Here is a 17657-nt window from a genome sequence, read left to right on the forward strand (position 1 = left end):
TGAGACACAGTCGCTGGAAAGTCACCTGACTGCTCTGCCAAAATAAAAGTCACCATAAACTCTAAACAAAGAAAATAATGATGTATTATTATTATTATTTTATTTTATTTTATTTTATTTTATTTTAATAATATAATAAAAACACATATGAGTGTATATATATATATATATATATATATATATATATATATATATATATATATATATATATATATATATATATGCTGAAAAATAAGGGACATATATGGAATTACGTAGTAAACAGAAAAAAAATGTAGTCCTCCACAATCTGAGATCTAGGATGAGCTGGAGCTTCACAGCGCGAAGGAAAAGCAGCAACTATTGTTCAGCACCTCCAGGAACTCCTTTTAAGACGCTGAGGAAACTATTCCAGGTGAATTTCCTTTTATTAAAATATCGAGAGTGTGCAGATCTGTCCTTAAATATAAATGTGATTCTTAGAAGAAACTACAGTATAAAACGTATGCTGGTTTGTTTAATATTTTTTCTTTACAGAATAATTTGGCATGTGTTCCTGTAAAGCTTTAATACAGTATTTAATATTAGATTTAAACTGTAAAAAATTAAGAAAACACACAGAATGAATAAATGTAATTAATACAGTTTTCATTAAATAAAAGGAGACTTTTATTTTGACAGGCTGTGATTTGGCGCAGGCGCGCTGCTGTCGCTGCTGTTGCTGGTCTCAGTAAGATGTCACATGATGTTTTGAAGGTCTGATCAGTTCAGGAAGAAATATCTGGGGTTTTAAGTCTCAGAAATGATTAAAGGTAAATATAAAGCTTTTATATACCCGGGATTAACAGCAGGCTGATGCACAGGCGAGGTTTAGAGGTTTAGACATGCGGTTGGGTTTAAAGTGCGGGTTTAATAGGATAGACTCTGATCATGATGAGATCAGATTAGATTAGATTAGTTAAACAGGACACTGTCATCTATTATATACTGATAGATTTCTTTGGGTACACGTGACCTGACCTGTGTAAAATAGAACACGTGGTGTTACAGATAGCAGCCGGTTTTTTAAAGAGGCACTAAACTCTAAATCATATTTTTTCCATTAATAGCTGAAATGTGTTCCTTTGAAGTAATAAGACATACATGTCCTACTTAAAATTTGCAGCTCAGCCAATCAGCACTCCCTCCTGTCCTGCCTCTAAACCCATACATCACCCAGTGCCCCCTCTTAAACTACCTCTCCCATTATTAAGACTTTTTCAAATTTGAGCTGAGGGTGGTGCCAGCTAAAATCAGGGCGTTTAGTACCCCTTTAAAGGTCCAGTGTTATTTTTAGAGGTGGGTATTCCTGGTAGTTATGCATGGTGATATCGGAATTATATCAGTATCAAAAGATAATTGCTAAGGTTCGGTCAAAGTTTCAAACTAATACTTGCTGATGTATATATAACTAATTGATGCTGTTCACCCTACTACACTTGTCCAACACTGGCTGTGCTATGTTAAAATTAATTTATAATTTTTATTTCTTTTAATATATCTATTGCTTTTATTTATCCCAGTAATTTAAAAAGAGAGTTTTAAAAAAGGATTTAAAGCTGTGAGCAGTCTATGTAAGCTCCAGTTAGCTTAATAAATGAAATATACATTTCTCAGGAGAAAACTTTGATTTTATTTTTTGTATACAACTAATTGGGCGCTAAATTTTAATGTATATAAAGGTTACATTTGTTTCAAAAGGTTTCAGTTGCTTCCCTTAATAATCTGAATTTGTTAGAGTAAAGGCAGTTTTTTATAGTGGTACATACACTCAACAGCCACTTTATTAGGTACACCCTGCTAGTACCAGGTTGGGCCCAACAAGCTACTGGAAACATTCCTTAGAGATTCTGCTCCATATTAACATGAGAGCATCACACAGTTACTGCAGATTTATCAGCTGCACATCCATGATGAGAATCTCCCGTTCCACCACATCCCAAAGCTGCTCTACTGGACTGAGATCTGGAGACTGTGGAGGAGATTCCAGTACAGTACAGAACTCTCAGTAAATAGTTTGGGCTGTAATTATGGCTTACAGCCAATAAAAACCCATAAATCTGTGTATAAGAAAAATTCAATATTATATAAGACCAATTGGTACGTTTGGCAGTGTGGGCAGTGTGCCAAATCCTGCTGGAAAATGAAATCCGAATCTCCATAAAAGTTGTCAGCAGAGGAAATTATGAAGTGCTTTGTGTTACTCTGTGTGTACATCTATATAATATATGAGTTTCACATTTTGAACTGAATTACTGAAATAAAGAAACATTTTAATGATATTCTAAATATTTGAGATGGTAGTATATTGATTGTGCTAAATATTAATTAAGATAAAATACTGATTAATTCATTAAAAATTGAGAATAACATAATATACTTTAAGGCAAAACGTATAGATAAACAGTTGCTTTAGTAAAGGTCAGTTTTCAGTAGGGGTGTCTCGATTCTCTAAATCCTCGATTCGATTTTAATTCCGATTTTAGGGTCATGATTCGATTCGATTCTCGATTTTCTTTTCCTTTTTTTTTTTTACAGCAGAGAGGCCTATGCCAGTTTTAGATTAGTCTATGGTCAGTCATTGGTTTGATTCATCAAATTTACAATATCTTAATTTAAAAGGTGGGCTTGATATAAGTGATGCAAAGTGATACAAGTGATCTGTAATACACCACATTAGGCACTAATGGTCAAATTTAAATAATTTAATTAAGATATATATGTAATGCCATCTAGTGGCTTTTTTTGGTATCAACAGTGTGCACTATTACAGCAATGTGCAACATAACAAAATAAATAATAAAATAATGCAGGAACAGTCATGTACAAAATAATAGAACAATTAGAGCCTTAACAAACTGAACGCTATCCTACTATAACAGTTAAACAGAAAAAAACATTTTTTTCTTTAATAAAGATATTTTTATATTTTCAAGTTTTTCTTTCAAAAGATGAGGATGTCCACATTCTCTGGAGAAAGGGCTGCTCTTTGACAGTCGGCTAAAGTGTGCTGCGCCGTTTGCGTAGCGTGCTGCCCCATTGAAAAGATATAAAGTAAAAAAAAAAAGAGATGAGAAACACACTTTTCTCATGTGTGGACTGTTTAACTGTGTTTTATGTTAGTAACCAGTTACCGTAGATTAATAGTTTTTTGAAATATGGCACATTACCCTTTATTTTATCTTTTAGGGTTGCTACGATAAAAGCTTTTAGTCCTAATGGAGCATAAAGCTGGAGATGCAGACTGGCCCATCCCTCAAGGGGCGGAGCCTCCAACTAACACAGGTCAGTCAACCTCTGATTTATTCTGAGTATTAATATATAAACTAGTCAGATTAATGAATACTTGTAATTATAATAATAACAGCATATGTAATAATTTTATAATTTATCAGTAATTGAATTTACAGCAGTTTAACCTATATAATAGATGTTCAATTTCAACTACATGTGTTTTTACATTCATGACACAGAGCTACTTATGAGAGTTTACACTTAAGATTATGTTAGTAAATTTAGGAATATTTATATGTATATGTATATATACATATATACAAAATATCAGAAAAAAAAATCTTAATCATTTATATTAGTCCATTCATAAGGACAGTTTTTCACAGTATAAACAATCAAATGATGAAAAAAATGGAGATACAAGGTCTATGCAGGACAATAACGATATTCATATAGTCAGCTCCATCCTTACACATTCACATGTATTTACTTTAAGGTTAAAATCTGGTTCACAATAATTAAACTCCAGTGTGTAGTGTTTTGAGAGGGCTCTGCTATGTGGTGTTTATGCAGAGAGGGCGGGGCCAGGCTCGGAGGCGGGGCCAGAGGCTGAGGAGGCTGAAGCTGGATCTGGGTCTGAACTTCAGGCTGGACCTGTGGAGGACCTGCTGATCGTAGATAAAGAGTCTGTGGAGAAACTAACCGAGGGGCTGATCTCCCACTACCTTCCCCAACTACACACCTCTAAACACGCCCTGCAGGAGCTAACGTAATGCGCACACACACACACACACACACACACACATATATTACATTTCTTTTTGACACAATGTAAAGAACAACTGCCAGATTCAGAAAGTGTCAAAATTAAAAAAGACAAAGCATTTCATCTAGGGCTGGACCCGAATATTCGGGTATTCGGATATTCGTTCGTTGAGTAGGTATTCGGTTTTTAATTTTGGTATTCGGATATTCGTTTTTTTTCTCCTTTCCAGAGTTCCACCTCACTCTAACCACTTCTGTTTTCGCGGGTCCCGTCAGAATATCTTGCGCGCGGTACAGAACTGAACTGTTATTGGCTGGAGCGGGAGTTTAATCCAGACGATGCGGGAGCAAATTAATAAATAGTTAAGAAAACTGTAATAATTGTAAAAAAAAAAAACCTAAAGAAAACTCTCAACGCGCAGGATGGACCGACACACACACGCACACACCGATGGTCTTTGGACTGGGGTAAGGAACGGCGCTGCTGTTTTAATAAATATATAAGTAAATTTGAAGCATTAAATGTAGTTTGTTTAATTTATATTAGGAACGTGGGGCGGGAGCGGCAGAAATGTGTATGTGGCGGGCGGGCGCGGGATTAAAAGAAGCTATTTTTTTGCGGAGCGGTAACGAGACAGAAACGCGGAGCGTGGAAGAGTGGGTTTAAAAATCAGTCTCGCGCAGACCTCTATTATACATGATAAAAAAAATGCAGGCTCTTCGAAACTGATTTATATAATAAAACGTAAGGGGTAATGTGGCAACAGTAGGGGCTAAATCGGTTACAAAAGCCTGGCCTACAAAAATGATGTCTGAACGAATTTCCTCTTATCTAATATAATTTAAAATGGTTTAAAAATATAAAATAATTTCTAAGCAAACGAAATATTTAATATTGAGCTTATAGCCCAAGTGCAAAAATACAAAATCAGTAATACGGCTATGCCCTGCACAATCCTTAAACCGAAATAGACCAAGTACAATAACGTCATTAACAATGACTTTCCTCTACTCTAACATAATTTAACATGGTTTAAAAATATAAAATAATTTCTAAACAAACGAAATATTTAATATTGAGCTTATAGCCCAAGTGCAAAAATACAAAATCAGTAATATGCCCTGCACAATCATAGGCGTAGGAACCGGGGGGGACAGGTGGATTTGTCCCCCCCAAAAATGATATCAGTTCGCTCAGGTCAGCTGTACTATTAATGAGGAGACAGACCGGACCAATCACGGAGCCGGTTCAGGTATTAAGTCACGCTTCTCAGTAGAAACAGCCAATCAGCTTGCTGGTTTTGCGGCGCGCGGAGCAGAGGCAGTTTGCTGTTGGGGAAGCCCCGCCCCCTCGCTGTGAGATTTAGCACGGGATCGGGACGCAGCAGCTTCAGCTGATTTTAAAACAGATCTGGATATACGGAGATTTTCCTAAAAGAAAGGTAACGATAGGCTAACCACTTCAACTGTGATGATATGTTTCTGATAGCTGGTTAAAAATACACGTCTCTGAATCAGCACACAGTTTAAACCCACTGTGATTAATAAACTCCAGCTGTGTTAGTGTGTAAGCTTATCTTTGGAATTAGCTAGATTGGGAGTCAGGGTTAAAGGAAAAAAATAAAATATATATGTAATGTTTCCCTGTACCTGATCAGCCAATCACTTTAATTTTCAAACTGTTTATTCATTTAGGATTACAGGACTTACTGTGAGCTATAATGAACGAAAATTGATTTAACTAACTAGTTATCTAGAAGCTGGATGTAGATGATCGCCAGAATTTCGTACAGTACTTTAAGTTGGTAGTTTAAAGCAGTTACTTAACCCCGATCACTGCCCTAAACTAGTGTTTTCCACCTGATCAGCTAATAAACAGTCATTTACTGAGTTTACCTGTTAAAATCCTTTAGCCCCCTATGGAGCCTAAATTAATCATGTATATCCACCAGAGGAAGCTCTAGAATATGCAGAACAGTTTTAATATGCAGTAGAATATATAAGAACTGGGTTGAGAAACACTGCTGTAACGTGACTTCTGTTCATTTGTATTTCACAGTAAGAGCACATATCCTGACGTTTATAAAAGTCTCTATGAAACGTAAAGTTACATTCTTTTACATAAAAGGACACCATCTTAAGAAGAGCTCTCAGTAGAAAAAAATAAAAGTGCAGGAGAAAATGTAAATATACAACAGAATTGACATGCCAATACATAATAATAATAATAATAATAATAATAATAATAATAATAATAATAATAATAATAATAACAATAATAATAACAATAATAATAATCTGTTATATTATTTTAAATATTAGTTGATAACTGAAAATTTTTGTCATATGTACATAATTCAGACATTGCTTGCATAATTTTTCTAACAACAGTAGCTGTAATGTGGAGTAACATGTTTAGGTTGTAAAATCACCTTATAATAATAATTTACTTTTAATTAAAAGTAATTTCCACAAATGTTGTTCTAGGAAACTATTGGGTGGGCTTGGGTTCATATTGGCAAATGTGTCCCCCCCCCAATATCAAGCCCGCTCCTACGCCCTTGTGCACAATCCTTTAACCGAAATAGACCAAGTACAGTTTACAATGACTGTCCTCTAATATAATTAACAATGTTTAAGAATATAAAATACTTCCTGAACAAACGTTTTTTTTTGTTTGTTTTTTTAAGCAAATAGCCTAAGTGTGAAAACACAAACAGCAATTTACTGGGCTGGCTTGCGCAGCGGAGAAACTGTGCACCAGCCTCCTAGCCTGCTTACGCAGCGGATAAGCTGCGTGTGGGGCAGCAGAAATTCCGGGATGAAAACACAAAGAAATCTGGGCTAAAAACACAGAAAAAATATGGGGTGAAAACACAAAAATCCGGGATAAAAACACCAAAAACTCCGGGGTGAATATGTCTCGTAGGTCAGAGCAAATCGAACATTTTTCAGTGGATTAAAGGGGCCGTGATTTGCTTTTTTTTTTTTTTTTTTAACCTCTTTTTTTTAAAAACGAATATTCGAATATTCGCTTCGAATCAGTGCCGAATATCCGGAGCTCAAAAAACGCTATTCGGGCCAGCCCTAATTTCATCATACTCCTTTTTTTATTCATAGTTTACATAAACATTTATATTTAAAAATATATTATATTTAAAAATCTATATCAAATATTACATCAGCACCAACAGAGCCCACCCCCTTTTACAAAGTTCTACAAAGTAAAGAAACAAAAAAATCACTTTAAAAAGGAAATTCCAGCTGATGGACGTAATGGCCAAGACACTTCACACATATGAAAGGAGAAATGTAAAACTTGAAACTCTTTAATGTTTTTTTTTATTTCCTACATTGTAAATGAATACTGAAGTGATCCAGACTATGAAGGAATACATAAGGAATCATGTAGTAACTTAAAAGTGTTAAACAATCCAAAATACTCTGTAAAGAAGCTTTTAGGTGCTCTAATCTGGAGAGCTGTTAACGTTTAGTAGTTTCTGAGGCTGATGAACTTGTCCTGTACAACAGAGGAAACTCTTGCTCTTCCTTTCCTGAGGCGGTCCTGATGAGTGCCAGTTTCATCATAATATATAATACTTTTCAGGGACTGTACTTTCAAAAAAGTTCTTGAAATGTTTCGAATTGACTGACCTTGATTTCTTAAAGTATTTTTTTTTTACTTACCCTGGTGAAAAAAGACTTAATTGTACTTTAAACATATTGAAAAGTGTCTAAGTATGCTGTAAATAAAACAGATTTTGTACTTAATTAAAATATATTAAAAATACATTAAGATTATGCTTTCATCAATTGTTAATATGAAGTACACCTTTAGTTTAATGTAATTCAATATACTTCTAAAATACTTATTTTCAAGTATACTTTAGTACAATGTATCCTGTAACTTTTTAGAAAGTAAATTAAATTGCTACTACTAATTTAAAAAATTGTAAAGTGAATTTGAAACAAGCTAGAATTGTAGTACAGTATATTAAAATATATTTTTATCCCCAACAAAGTATACCAGAAGTGTGCTACTTACAAAAGACAGGAACATAAAGCATATTTCTAATGTAAATAGATCACATATATTTAACATAAATTCTTAGTACATTTCTTATATACCTGGTGGTATAATAGTGATACAGTTGTAATACTCACTAAATATATTATAATTTTACTGTAAGCATATTTAAAATATGGGGTTACATACATGAAGTTATATATTTATATGTTATTTAAGTATATTTACAATAGTTCCACAAAAAAGTTTTAGCACTCTTTAAATATACTGATTAATAATAATGTGGCTACAAGAACACTTTAGTGCACTATAGCATCATAATGCTTAATGTACTTTAATCTACTTCTTTCACTTTCTTGCCTTAATCTGGATTAGAACATTACTCAAATATTCACCATTCACTGTATACCTGTAACTCTACCTCTTCACTACTTTACTTTAACTGATGCTCTCAAACACTTTATTAAGAGACAAGAAATTCAAGTAATTAACTCTTGATGAGTTCAGCACAGCTGTTAACTGAAAGCCTGAAATCCAGATTTATAAATAAATATTAATTAACCATATTTTTTTGTTCATAGTTTGATGGATGTAAAGTCTGAATTTAAGCATTAGAATTTAGAGTTGGATTCAAGCATTAGACTCTTACTGTATGCAAGCTATTGATAGTTCAGTGTAAAGTTAGGATCCAGCTGTAAAAGCAGACAATAAAAGATTCCTTTGACATGATGATGGCTTGAGGATCTTGAGATATGAAGGGGTGTTCTTCTATCTATCAGTGTTAATATATCAGAAAAAAGGCTTTCTCAAGAACACAGAAAGTGTTGGACAGAACCAGAAATAATGCTAATTCTTCTAGAGAACATGAATCACATAGGGGAGAACCTAGTATTAGCACTAAGTGCTGATCTTATGCGTAAATATATAAAAAGAAAGAAGGGGCAGGAAGTTCATATTGATTGACACTGGAGCCTTTGTCTTTATACAACCCCTGGCAAAAAGTATGGAATCACCAGTCTTGGACGAGCACTCCTTCAGACATTTCATTCAGTAAAACAAACTCTGATCAAAAACATGATACAATAATAAGGTCATTCCAAAGTGCAACTTGTTGGCTTTCAGGAACACTCAAAGAAATGAAGAAAAAACATTGTGGAAGTCAGTGAATGTTACTTTTATTGACCAACCACAGGGAAAAAAATATGGAATCACTCAATTCTGAGGAAAAAAGTATGGAATCATGAAAAACAGATAAACAAAAGATGATTCAAAATACATCACTAGTATTTAGTTGCACCACCTTTGGCTTTTATAACGGCTTTCAGTCTCTGAGGCATGGACTTGATGAGTGACAAACAGTATTCTGCATCAATTTGGTGCCAACTCTCTTTGATAGCAGTTGCCAGATCAGCTTTGCAGGTCGGAGCCTTCTTGTGGACCATTTTTTTCCATTCCACCACAGGTTTTCAATTGGGTTGAGATCTGGACTATTTGCAGGCCATGACATCGACTGAATGTGTCTTTCTCCAAGGAATGCCTTCACTGTTTTGCCCTATGGCACGATGCATTGTCATCTTGGAAAATTATTTCATTATCTCCAAACATCTGTTCAATTGAAGGGATGAGAAAACTGTCCAAAATGTCAATGTAAACTTGTGCATTGATAGAAGAATTAACCACAGTCATTTCCCCAGTGCCTTTGCCTGACATGCAGCCCCATATCATCAAGGACTGTGGAAATTTGGTTGTTTTCTTCAGGCAGGCCTCTTCATAAATCTCACTGGAACGGCACCAAACAAAAGTTCCAGCATCATCACCTTGTCCAATGCAGATTCTTGACTCATCACTGAAGATAACTTTCATCCAGTCATCCACAGTCCATGATTGCCTCTCCTTAGCCCACTGCAGTCTTGTTCTTTTATGTTTAGGTGTCAATGATGGTTTTCTTTTAGCTTTCCTGTATTGAAATCCCATTTCCTTTAGGCGATTTCTTACGTTTCGGTCACATACATTGGCTCCAGCTTCTTCCCATTTATGCTTCATCTGTTTAGTTGTACTTTTTCGGTTTTCAAGACAAATGTCCTTAAGTTGCTTGTCTTGACGCTTTGATGTCTTTCTCGGTCTACCAGTACGCTTGGCTTTAACAACCATTCCATGCTGTTTGTATTTGGTCCATATCTTGGATACAGCTGACTGTGAACAGCCCACATCTTTAGCAACCATGCGTGAAGAGTTACCTTCTTCTAGAAGTTTCACAATCCTCTCTTTTGTTTCAAGAGACATTTCTCTTGTTGGAGCCATGGTTCTTGCCACTCTAATTCGTCCAGCAGCCTTCCAAGGTGTCATGACTGCAGGTGTTTTTAACTGCAGACTAACGAGCAGATCTAATCTGAGGCAGGTGTCCATTTAGGGAAAGGAAATTGACTGGGTGTGTCCTTATTTTCTACATTCAATTTGAGTGATTCCATACTTTTTTCCTCAGAATTGAGTGATTCCATATTTTTTTCCCTGTGGTTGGTCAATAAAAGTAACATTCACTGACTTCCACAATGTTTTTTCTTCATTTCTTTGAGTGTTCCTGAAAGCCAACAAGTTGCACTTTGGAATGACCTTATTATTGTATCATGTTTTTGATCAGAGTTTGTTTTACAGAATGAAATGTCTGAAGGAGTGCTCATCCAAGACTGGTGATTCCATACTTTTTGCCAGGGGTTGTATACAGAGTTCGTACGGTCAAGAAAACCCTGGAAAAATCATAAAATTTAAGAATAACAATTTCCAGGCCTGGATAAGTTTTTGAAAAATAGAAATACCCAGAAAGTTTTGGTAAATTCATGGAAATTTGCAGTTCACAAATGTGTGTTTCCATTAATCGAATGAGAAAAGCTATTTTGAGCTAATAAATGCATCAGCTCAGTTAGTTCACTAATATGGCCCTACACAATAGTGCACTCAGGATCTGACACACATTTTATTATTATTATTGAAGATTGTGAAGATTTTTTTTTTTTACAATTATAGTTATAGTTAATTTTTGGTTTTACTGTCCATGTCTGCATTAATTTTGTTTTTCTTTTTCAATTTTATTTTAAATTTTTCCCATTTTCTCCCCAATTTACACGGCCAATTACCCAACCCACTCATTAGAACTCCCCCTATCACTAGTGATGCCCCAACACACCAGGAGGGTGAAGACTAACACATGCTTCCTACGATACATGTGAAGTCAGACACCGCTTCTTTTCGAGCTGCTGCTGATGTAGCATTGCCGAGCAGCATCACAGCGTACTCGGAGGAAAGCGCAGCGACTCGGTTCTGATACATCAGCTTACAGACGCCCTGTGCTGTGGACATCACCATAGGAGTGATGTGGGGAGAGAGCGCCATCTACCCACCCGGAGGGAGCAGGGCCAATTGTGCTCCCCTTGAGCGCCGGCAGCTTGATGGAAAGCTTGTGCGAACCTGCAACCTCCCGCTCATAGTGGCAGCACTTTAGACTTTAGACCACTCGTCGGCCATTGTTGTTTTATAAAAGATCGTATGGTCATGAAAATTTGCCTTGAGAACATGAAATATCATGAAAAAGTAATAGAAATGTATTGGTTAAAAAGTGTATGAACTGTATATAAATTACTTATTTTGTATCCATTGCAGGCAGTATAAAGGAGCATTAGCAGAAAACACATTATAATTGTAAAAAAGCTGAGGCTGCGAATGCTATTTAACAGCTAAGCGGACCCTGTCAGTTGCTCTACTGCTCTCAGGGGGTATAATTATTTTTTTCAATAAGTTAAATATGTAATAACAGCACAATAAACAATGTTCCTCCCAAATGTTTCTTCCCATTACTTTAAGTAAATATTTAAAAAAGAAAATTGGCAAGTTTTGTTTCCACTTTCATAACACAGAGAATCTTTAGAACCTTAATAACCAAACAATATATTTTAGTCAAGATAACTGACTGACTGTAAAAATGTCTGGTCCAAATTTTACTGCAATGTTTCAGAACACAGCTTTTGTAACATTTGTCACTTTACGAAATACACAGTGTACGTGCCCTGCAAGTGCAGATGAAGTATAATAAATTATGATTAAGTGCTGGTTTTACATTATTGCAGTTAATTACAGATGGTGAACTCTCTTTTCATGTTATTTCATGTTAGTGATAACAGTCTCCCTGTGTTTTTCTTTTCAGGCAAAATCAAGTGATATTACTGGAAACTTTCGAGCAGGAGATAACAAAGTTTCGGGAGTGTAACTCCATGGTTGATCTTAATTCTTTGGTGAGTTATTTTTTGTTAGTGTTTTTTATTAGTTTTTTTTTTTACACTGTGTGAATGACAGGCTGCTGCTGCCTGAGAAGCATTTCTGGTGGAGGGGCAGGAGTAAAAACGAGGTAACTGCATGGCCTCCATCCACATGGTTGGGCACGTGCTTGTAGACGTGAGCACGTGTTGAAAGCTGTGCACCTCATTCCAGCACAGATATTTCCAGTTACAGCTGAATTCACACTTTCAATACCAGATTAGTACACTGTCGATTTACAAGACCCCATAACACACCAATATTTTTTCTACCATTTTTTAGAGTGATATAGGTATCACTTTTGTAGAATATGGGTTTGTTATTTTTAATTTTGTCCAGACTTTTTGTGTGTCTGATTTGTCACAAGCTCTATAAGTGTGTGTGTGTGTGTGTGTGTGTGTGTGTGTGTCTGTGTGTACTTGCTGTAATGGTGTTGGGTTGTTTGTAGTTCACAGAAGCTAAACTGTATCACAATAAACTGGTGAACATCCGGAAGGAAATGATAACTCTACACGACAAAACCTCCAAACTAAAGGTGAGCTATTAATCTGTCTCTCCGTCTGTCTGTCTTTCTGTATTTCTGTCTTTCTTTTTTATATACAGCTCTGGAAAAAATAAGAGACCACTGCAAGGTTTTCAAAAATCAGCATCTTTACATGTATGACAGACATATCATTCCAGTGTCAGTTGAATTCCAACCCAAGTGCACCTCATTCTATTTAATGTGCTTCTGATTAGGTATTAGATCACCTAAACTAAATCTTATTTAACGAGGAAAAGTGAAAAAAAAACCTCTGCTTCGGTCTGGGGCTGCACGATATATCATTTAAGCTTCGTCATTGCGTTGTGTTTATGCTCAATAATCACATCGCAAGACATGCGATGTCACTTAAGGCAATTAAATCAAACACGGCATGTTGAAATGTTTTGATTCTTGACACAAGAGGTAGTTACACAGCGCTGTCTCTGTGTCTGTGTGAGTGACAGGCTGCTGCTGCCTGAGAAGCATTTCTGGTGGAGGGGCAGGAGTAAAAACAAGGTGCAAAACCGCATGGCCTCCATCCACATGGTTGGCCACGTGCTTGTAAACGTGAGCACATGTCGAAAGCTGTGCACCTCAGTCCATCACTGTTTTGCAGTGCAGATATTTCCAGTTACAGCTGAATTCACGCATTCAATACCAGAAAAAAAAAAACTTAAAAAAAAAAAACATTTATATGCCTAATTAAAGTGCCAACTACTGTTATCCTCAGGTTTTGAGTGTTCAGCACTAACTCAGCTCTTGAATGGTCCTGACGCGAGACATTTTTACAATGTAAAATTTTTCCAATATTGTGCAGCCCTACTGTGGTCATTACAATCCTCTTGCAATAGGATAAGCTGCATGACAAAACAAGTGCTCAGAATAGCTTAAAAGTAATAGGACGAAAAAAAAAATATTAACTATACCAGTTAATAGGAGTTGAAAAGAAAAGTCTTGACTGAGAAAAAGAGGAGCTTATTTCTGGCTTTACTGCCAGAGGGATACAGTGAGCGCCATCCTTAAAATTTCTAAGACAGCAGTTCATTACAAAAAGGTCAAGCAGCAGACATTGGGGACAACAAAGCTACAGACCGACAGAGTGTCGAAATCGACTCTCCTCTGACTGGGATGAGCATTATCTTATTTGAATGTCAATCAGCAACCGTAGGATGACATCAAGTGACCTACAAAAGGAATGGCAAAAGGCAGCTGGGGTGAAGTGCATGGAGAGAACAGTTTATAACAGGCTCCTAGAGGCAGGGCTCAAGTCATGTAAACCTAGAAAAAAAGCCTTTTATCAATAAGAAACAAAGGAGACCCAGGCTGAAGTTTGCAAAATACCATAGGGGTTGGACCATAGCGAACTGGAATAAGGTCCTTTTCTTTAAAGAGACCTCTTTCCAGCTTTGCCCAACACCAGGTATTCTAATGGTAAAACGGAGACCTGGAGAGGAGTACAAGCCTACTGGTTTTTCTCTTGTGAAATTTGGTAAAGGATGGATGATGATCTGGGGAAGCTTCAGCAAGGCTGAAATTGGGCAGTTTCATCTTTGCGAAGAATGTATAAATCAAGCCATATACAAGGTTATCCTGGAAAAAAAAAACCCAACTCTGAGGACTGTTTTTTTTCCAGCAGGACGATGCTCAATTTTACACAGCTAGATCAAATAAGGTGTGGATGAAGGACCACCAGATCAAGACAGTGTCATGGTCAGCCCAATCTCCAGACCTGAACCCCATTGAAAACCTCTGGAATGTACTCAAAAGAAAGATGGATAGTTTAAAGCCTGCTTGAATTATTGCATCAGGAGTGGCATGAGGTCACCCAAAAGCAGTGTGTAAGACATGTGGAGAAAACGCAAAGAAACACATGAAAGCTGTGATTAAAAATCTTTTATTCTACCAAATATTGATTTCTGAACTCTTCCTGAGTTAAAACATTAGCATCATTTCTTGGCATTATTGAGGTCTGAAAGCACTGCATCTTTTTTGTTAATTTGGCCAATTTTCATTTACTGCAAACAAACGCAAAATTTTAGTTTGAAATTTGCGAGATGTTGTCTGTAGTTAAAACAATATAAACATACATCTATAAAGCGTAAAGTCAGAGAAACAAATATTTTTGCAGTGGTCTCTTAATTTTTTCCAGAGCTGTATATGTCCACATAATCGGCCTACCATTGATTAGCCCCAGTAATTTGTGAGGAAATTCTTATATTCTGCGTGAAAGCAAGTTTAAAGATTCTCCCAACTAAATATAACCTTTCACTTTGGTATCCATCTAGACACTGAACAGTTCACGTGCAGCAGCTAGAGTCTGTGGCACATATACTGAATGGCTGTAGTTCTCTTAAAGGCTTGTATGTTGCCCGACATGACAGACTTGTGGACCTGATAGCTACTCAGCTTCCACATTTAGGAAATGAACTGGTTTTTAAACAGTCCACAGTTAAATCTGAGTGGTTTGATGTACTGTTTGAAGTTTTTTAAGGAATTGCCAACTCGCCAGATATTGTTTGTGTGTCCCAGAGTCAAAGGAAGGCTGTGCTGTATGGAATATCATTTCCATTTGATCTGTATTTGGAAGAGTCGTATATCTCAAAAATGACCAAAAGTACCGACCTCTGGTTAGTGTTATTGAAAATTTAGGATTTAAATGCCAACTGATAGTCCTGGTGTTTGGGAGTCTTGGTCACGTGCATAGATTGGCAGTGTGTGGTCTTGGTGTTGGGGGATCAAGTAAAGTAAAAGCTAAACAACTAGTAAAGTTCTGCTCTATTTCAGCGATCACTGGGAGTATGCATATTTGAAAAGCTGCTGTTTTCTTTATCCATAAGTAGAGAATACATGAAATGTTGTAATACCTTGTATGAACTGTATGTGACTACATTTGGACAATTTTTCTGAAATGTTTTGTTTCCTTATTGTTCATGATATTGTAAATGAACGTTGCCTCGCTTTGCCAAACATTCACACAAAGCAATCCAGACTGTTCTCATACAGAGTTCCCCAATGGTGGAACTAACTACCTTCTACTACCAGATCAGGAGAATCTCTCGCTATCTTTAATAAACTCCTGAAGACTGAGCTCTTCAAAGAGCACTTACTCTCCAAACACCTCTAACTAGCTACCTTCTACTACCAGATCAGGAGAATCTCTCACTATCTTTAATAATAAACTCCTGAAGACAGAGCTCTTCAAAAAGCACTTACTCTCCTAACACCTCTAACTAACTACCTTCTACTACCAGATCAGGAGAATCTCTCACTATCTTTAATAAACTCCTGAAGACAGAGCTCTTCAAAGAGCACTTACTCTCCTAACACCTCTAACTAACTACCTTCTACTACCAGATCAGGAGAATCTCTCACTATCTTTAATAAACTACTGAAGACAGAGCTCTTCAAAGAGCACTTACTCTCCTAACACCTCTAACACACTAACTACTTCTAACCTCATTTCCTTCTTCCCCTCCTTCACTCCTCTATCCCATTATTTCCCTTTGACCTCCTTTAGGCCCTATCGAAAAAATGTTTTACCTTTAACTTTTATTACTTTTGTACTTGACTATTGTAAGTTGCTTTGGACAAAAGCATCTGCCAAATGTAATGTAATGTGATGTAATATGTAATAATATGTGTGTGTGTGTGTGTACAGAAGCGAGCACTGAAGCTGCAGCAGCAGAGGCAGAGGGAGGCGCTGGAGAGAGAGCAGCAGAAAGAGAGAGAGATGGAAAGAGAAAGACAACTCATTGCCAAACCAGCCAAACGGACTTAATAAAACACACACACACACACACACAAACACACACACACACACACACACACACAGCTGCCAAAGTTCAGCAAGGCACAGCACGTCCAGGAGCAGCAATGATGTCTTTCAATCCACAGATCATCCACAGAGCATTCCCTTTTATTTAGGTTTAGTTTTTTTTCTAAGTTAAAGTTATGGTTCATGTTAATCAACTGTATGCTAAACGTGAGCATATATATTTTTATAATCATCTGAACTTTTCTGTTTTCAGTTCAACTCCACTCTCTAGGCTCTGTGTGTTTCCATAGATTCTGTTAACTGCTTGACAAGGTTAATAGCCTGGTAATAAAAATCCCCCTTAACCCTAAAAATAGACTGTATATCACACCTGACCTCTATATTATTAACGTACTGTACCTACTATACCTAAATGTAGGTATTGTGATATAAACTGAGGCGGAGCTACAGTCTCTCATTAGGATTGAATGGGATTTTTACCAGAGTTCTCTAACGCTTGTCCAATAAAGCAACACTAGATATTGAAGAATGGATTTTTTTTTTTGGCCTAAATTTTCCCTAAAGCCTGAGCTTGGTCTGGACGGTTCCTAATTTGATATCTGTATAATTATGAATGTTATTAAAGCACAAAGAATTCATAACCACAATGTAAAAAGAGTCATTTTTGTGGGTTTCAGAGAGAGAGGAGTTCTCATATGAAATAAAAAATTATTCATATTTTTTTAGAGGTCTCATTCCATCGTTTTTATTTATTTATTTATTTATTTTTTTCATTTATTTTAAAATGTCTAGTTGCATCTCTACTATGAATGAATACTCTCTGAGCCTTTTTTTTTTGTTAAAGAGTGCTCAGGTGTTTCTGTTTAGCCCTACTTTAGATCACTGAATTAGCGGTGTCTACTTTTGCTCAAAAATATTCCAACATGCAAATATATCATCTCTGATTGGCTAACCTAACAGCACTGCAGAAGAAAATGCAACCTGCTGCCTCCCTCTTACCTCAGACTCAG

General features: G+C 36.3%; 1 protein-coding gene across 1 annotated transcript; it reads left to right on the forward strand.

Annotated features, from left to right (window-relative positions):
- The first annotated feature begins 678 nt into the window (after positions 1–678).
- Positions 679–17288, forward strand: bloc1s6 (biogenesis of lysosomal organelles complex-1, subunit 6, pallidin). The gene is made up of 6 exons (XM_022687014.2): positions 679–791; positions 3208–3303; positions 3826–4021; positions 12240–12327; positions 12798–12884; positions 16531–17288. Exons 2-6 carry the CDS (start codon positions 3237–3239, stop codon positions 16648–16650), a joined length of 558 nt encoding a protein of 185 aa, XP_022542735.2. The 5' UTR covers positions 679–791; positions 3208–3236; the 3' UTR covers positions 16651–17288.
- Positions 17289–17657: the final 369 nt, after the last annotated feature.

The sequence above is a fragment of the Astyanax mexicanus genome, chromosome 9 (assembly GCF_023375975.1).
Source record: "Astyanax mexicanus isolate ESR-SI-001 chromosome 9, AstMex3_surface, whole genome shotgun sequence".
NCBI lineage: Eukaryota > Metazoa > Chordata > Actinopteri > Characiformes > Acestrorhamphidae > Astyanax > Astyanax mexicanus.

Excerpts from the sequence above, each read along its gene's own strand:
- bloc1s6 (XM_022687014.2), top strand. The coding sequence starts at position 3,237 with ATGGAGCATAAAGCTGGAGATGCAGACTGGCCCATCCCTCAAGGGGCG. Across the intron at positions 3,304-3,825 it reads GGAGCCTCCAACTAACACAG|AGAGGGCGGGGCCAGGCTCG; the intron begins GTCAGTCAACCT and ends GTGTTTATGCAG. Across the intron at positions 12,328-12,797 it reads TGGTTGATCTTAATTCTTTG|TTCACAGAAGCTAAACTGTA; the intron begins GTGAGTTATTTT and ends GGTTGTTTGTAG.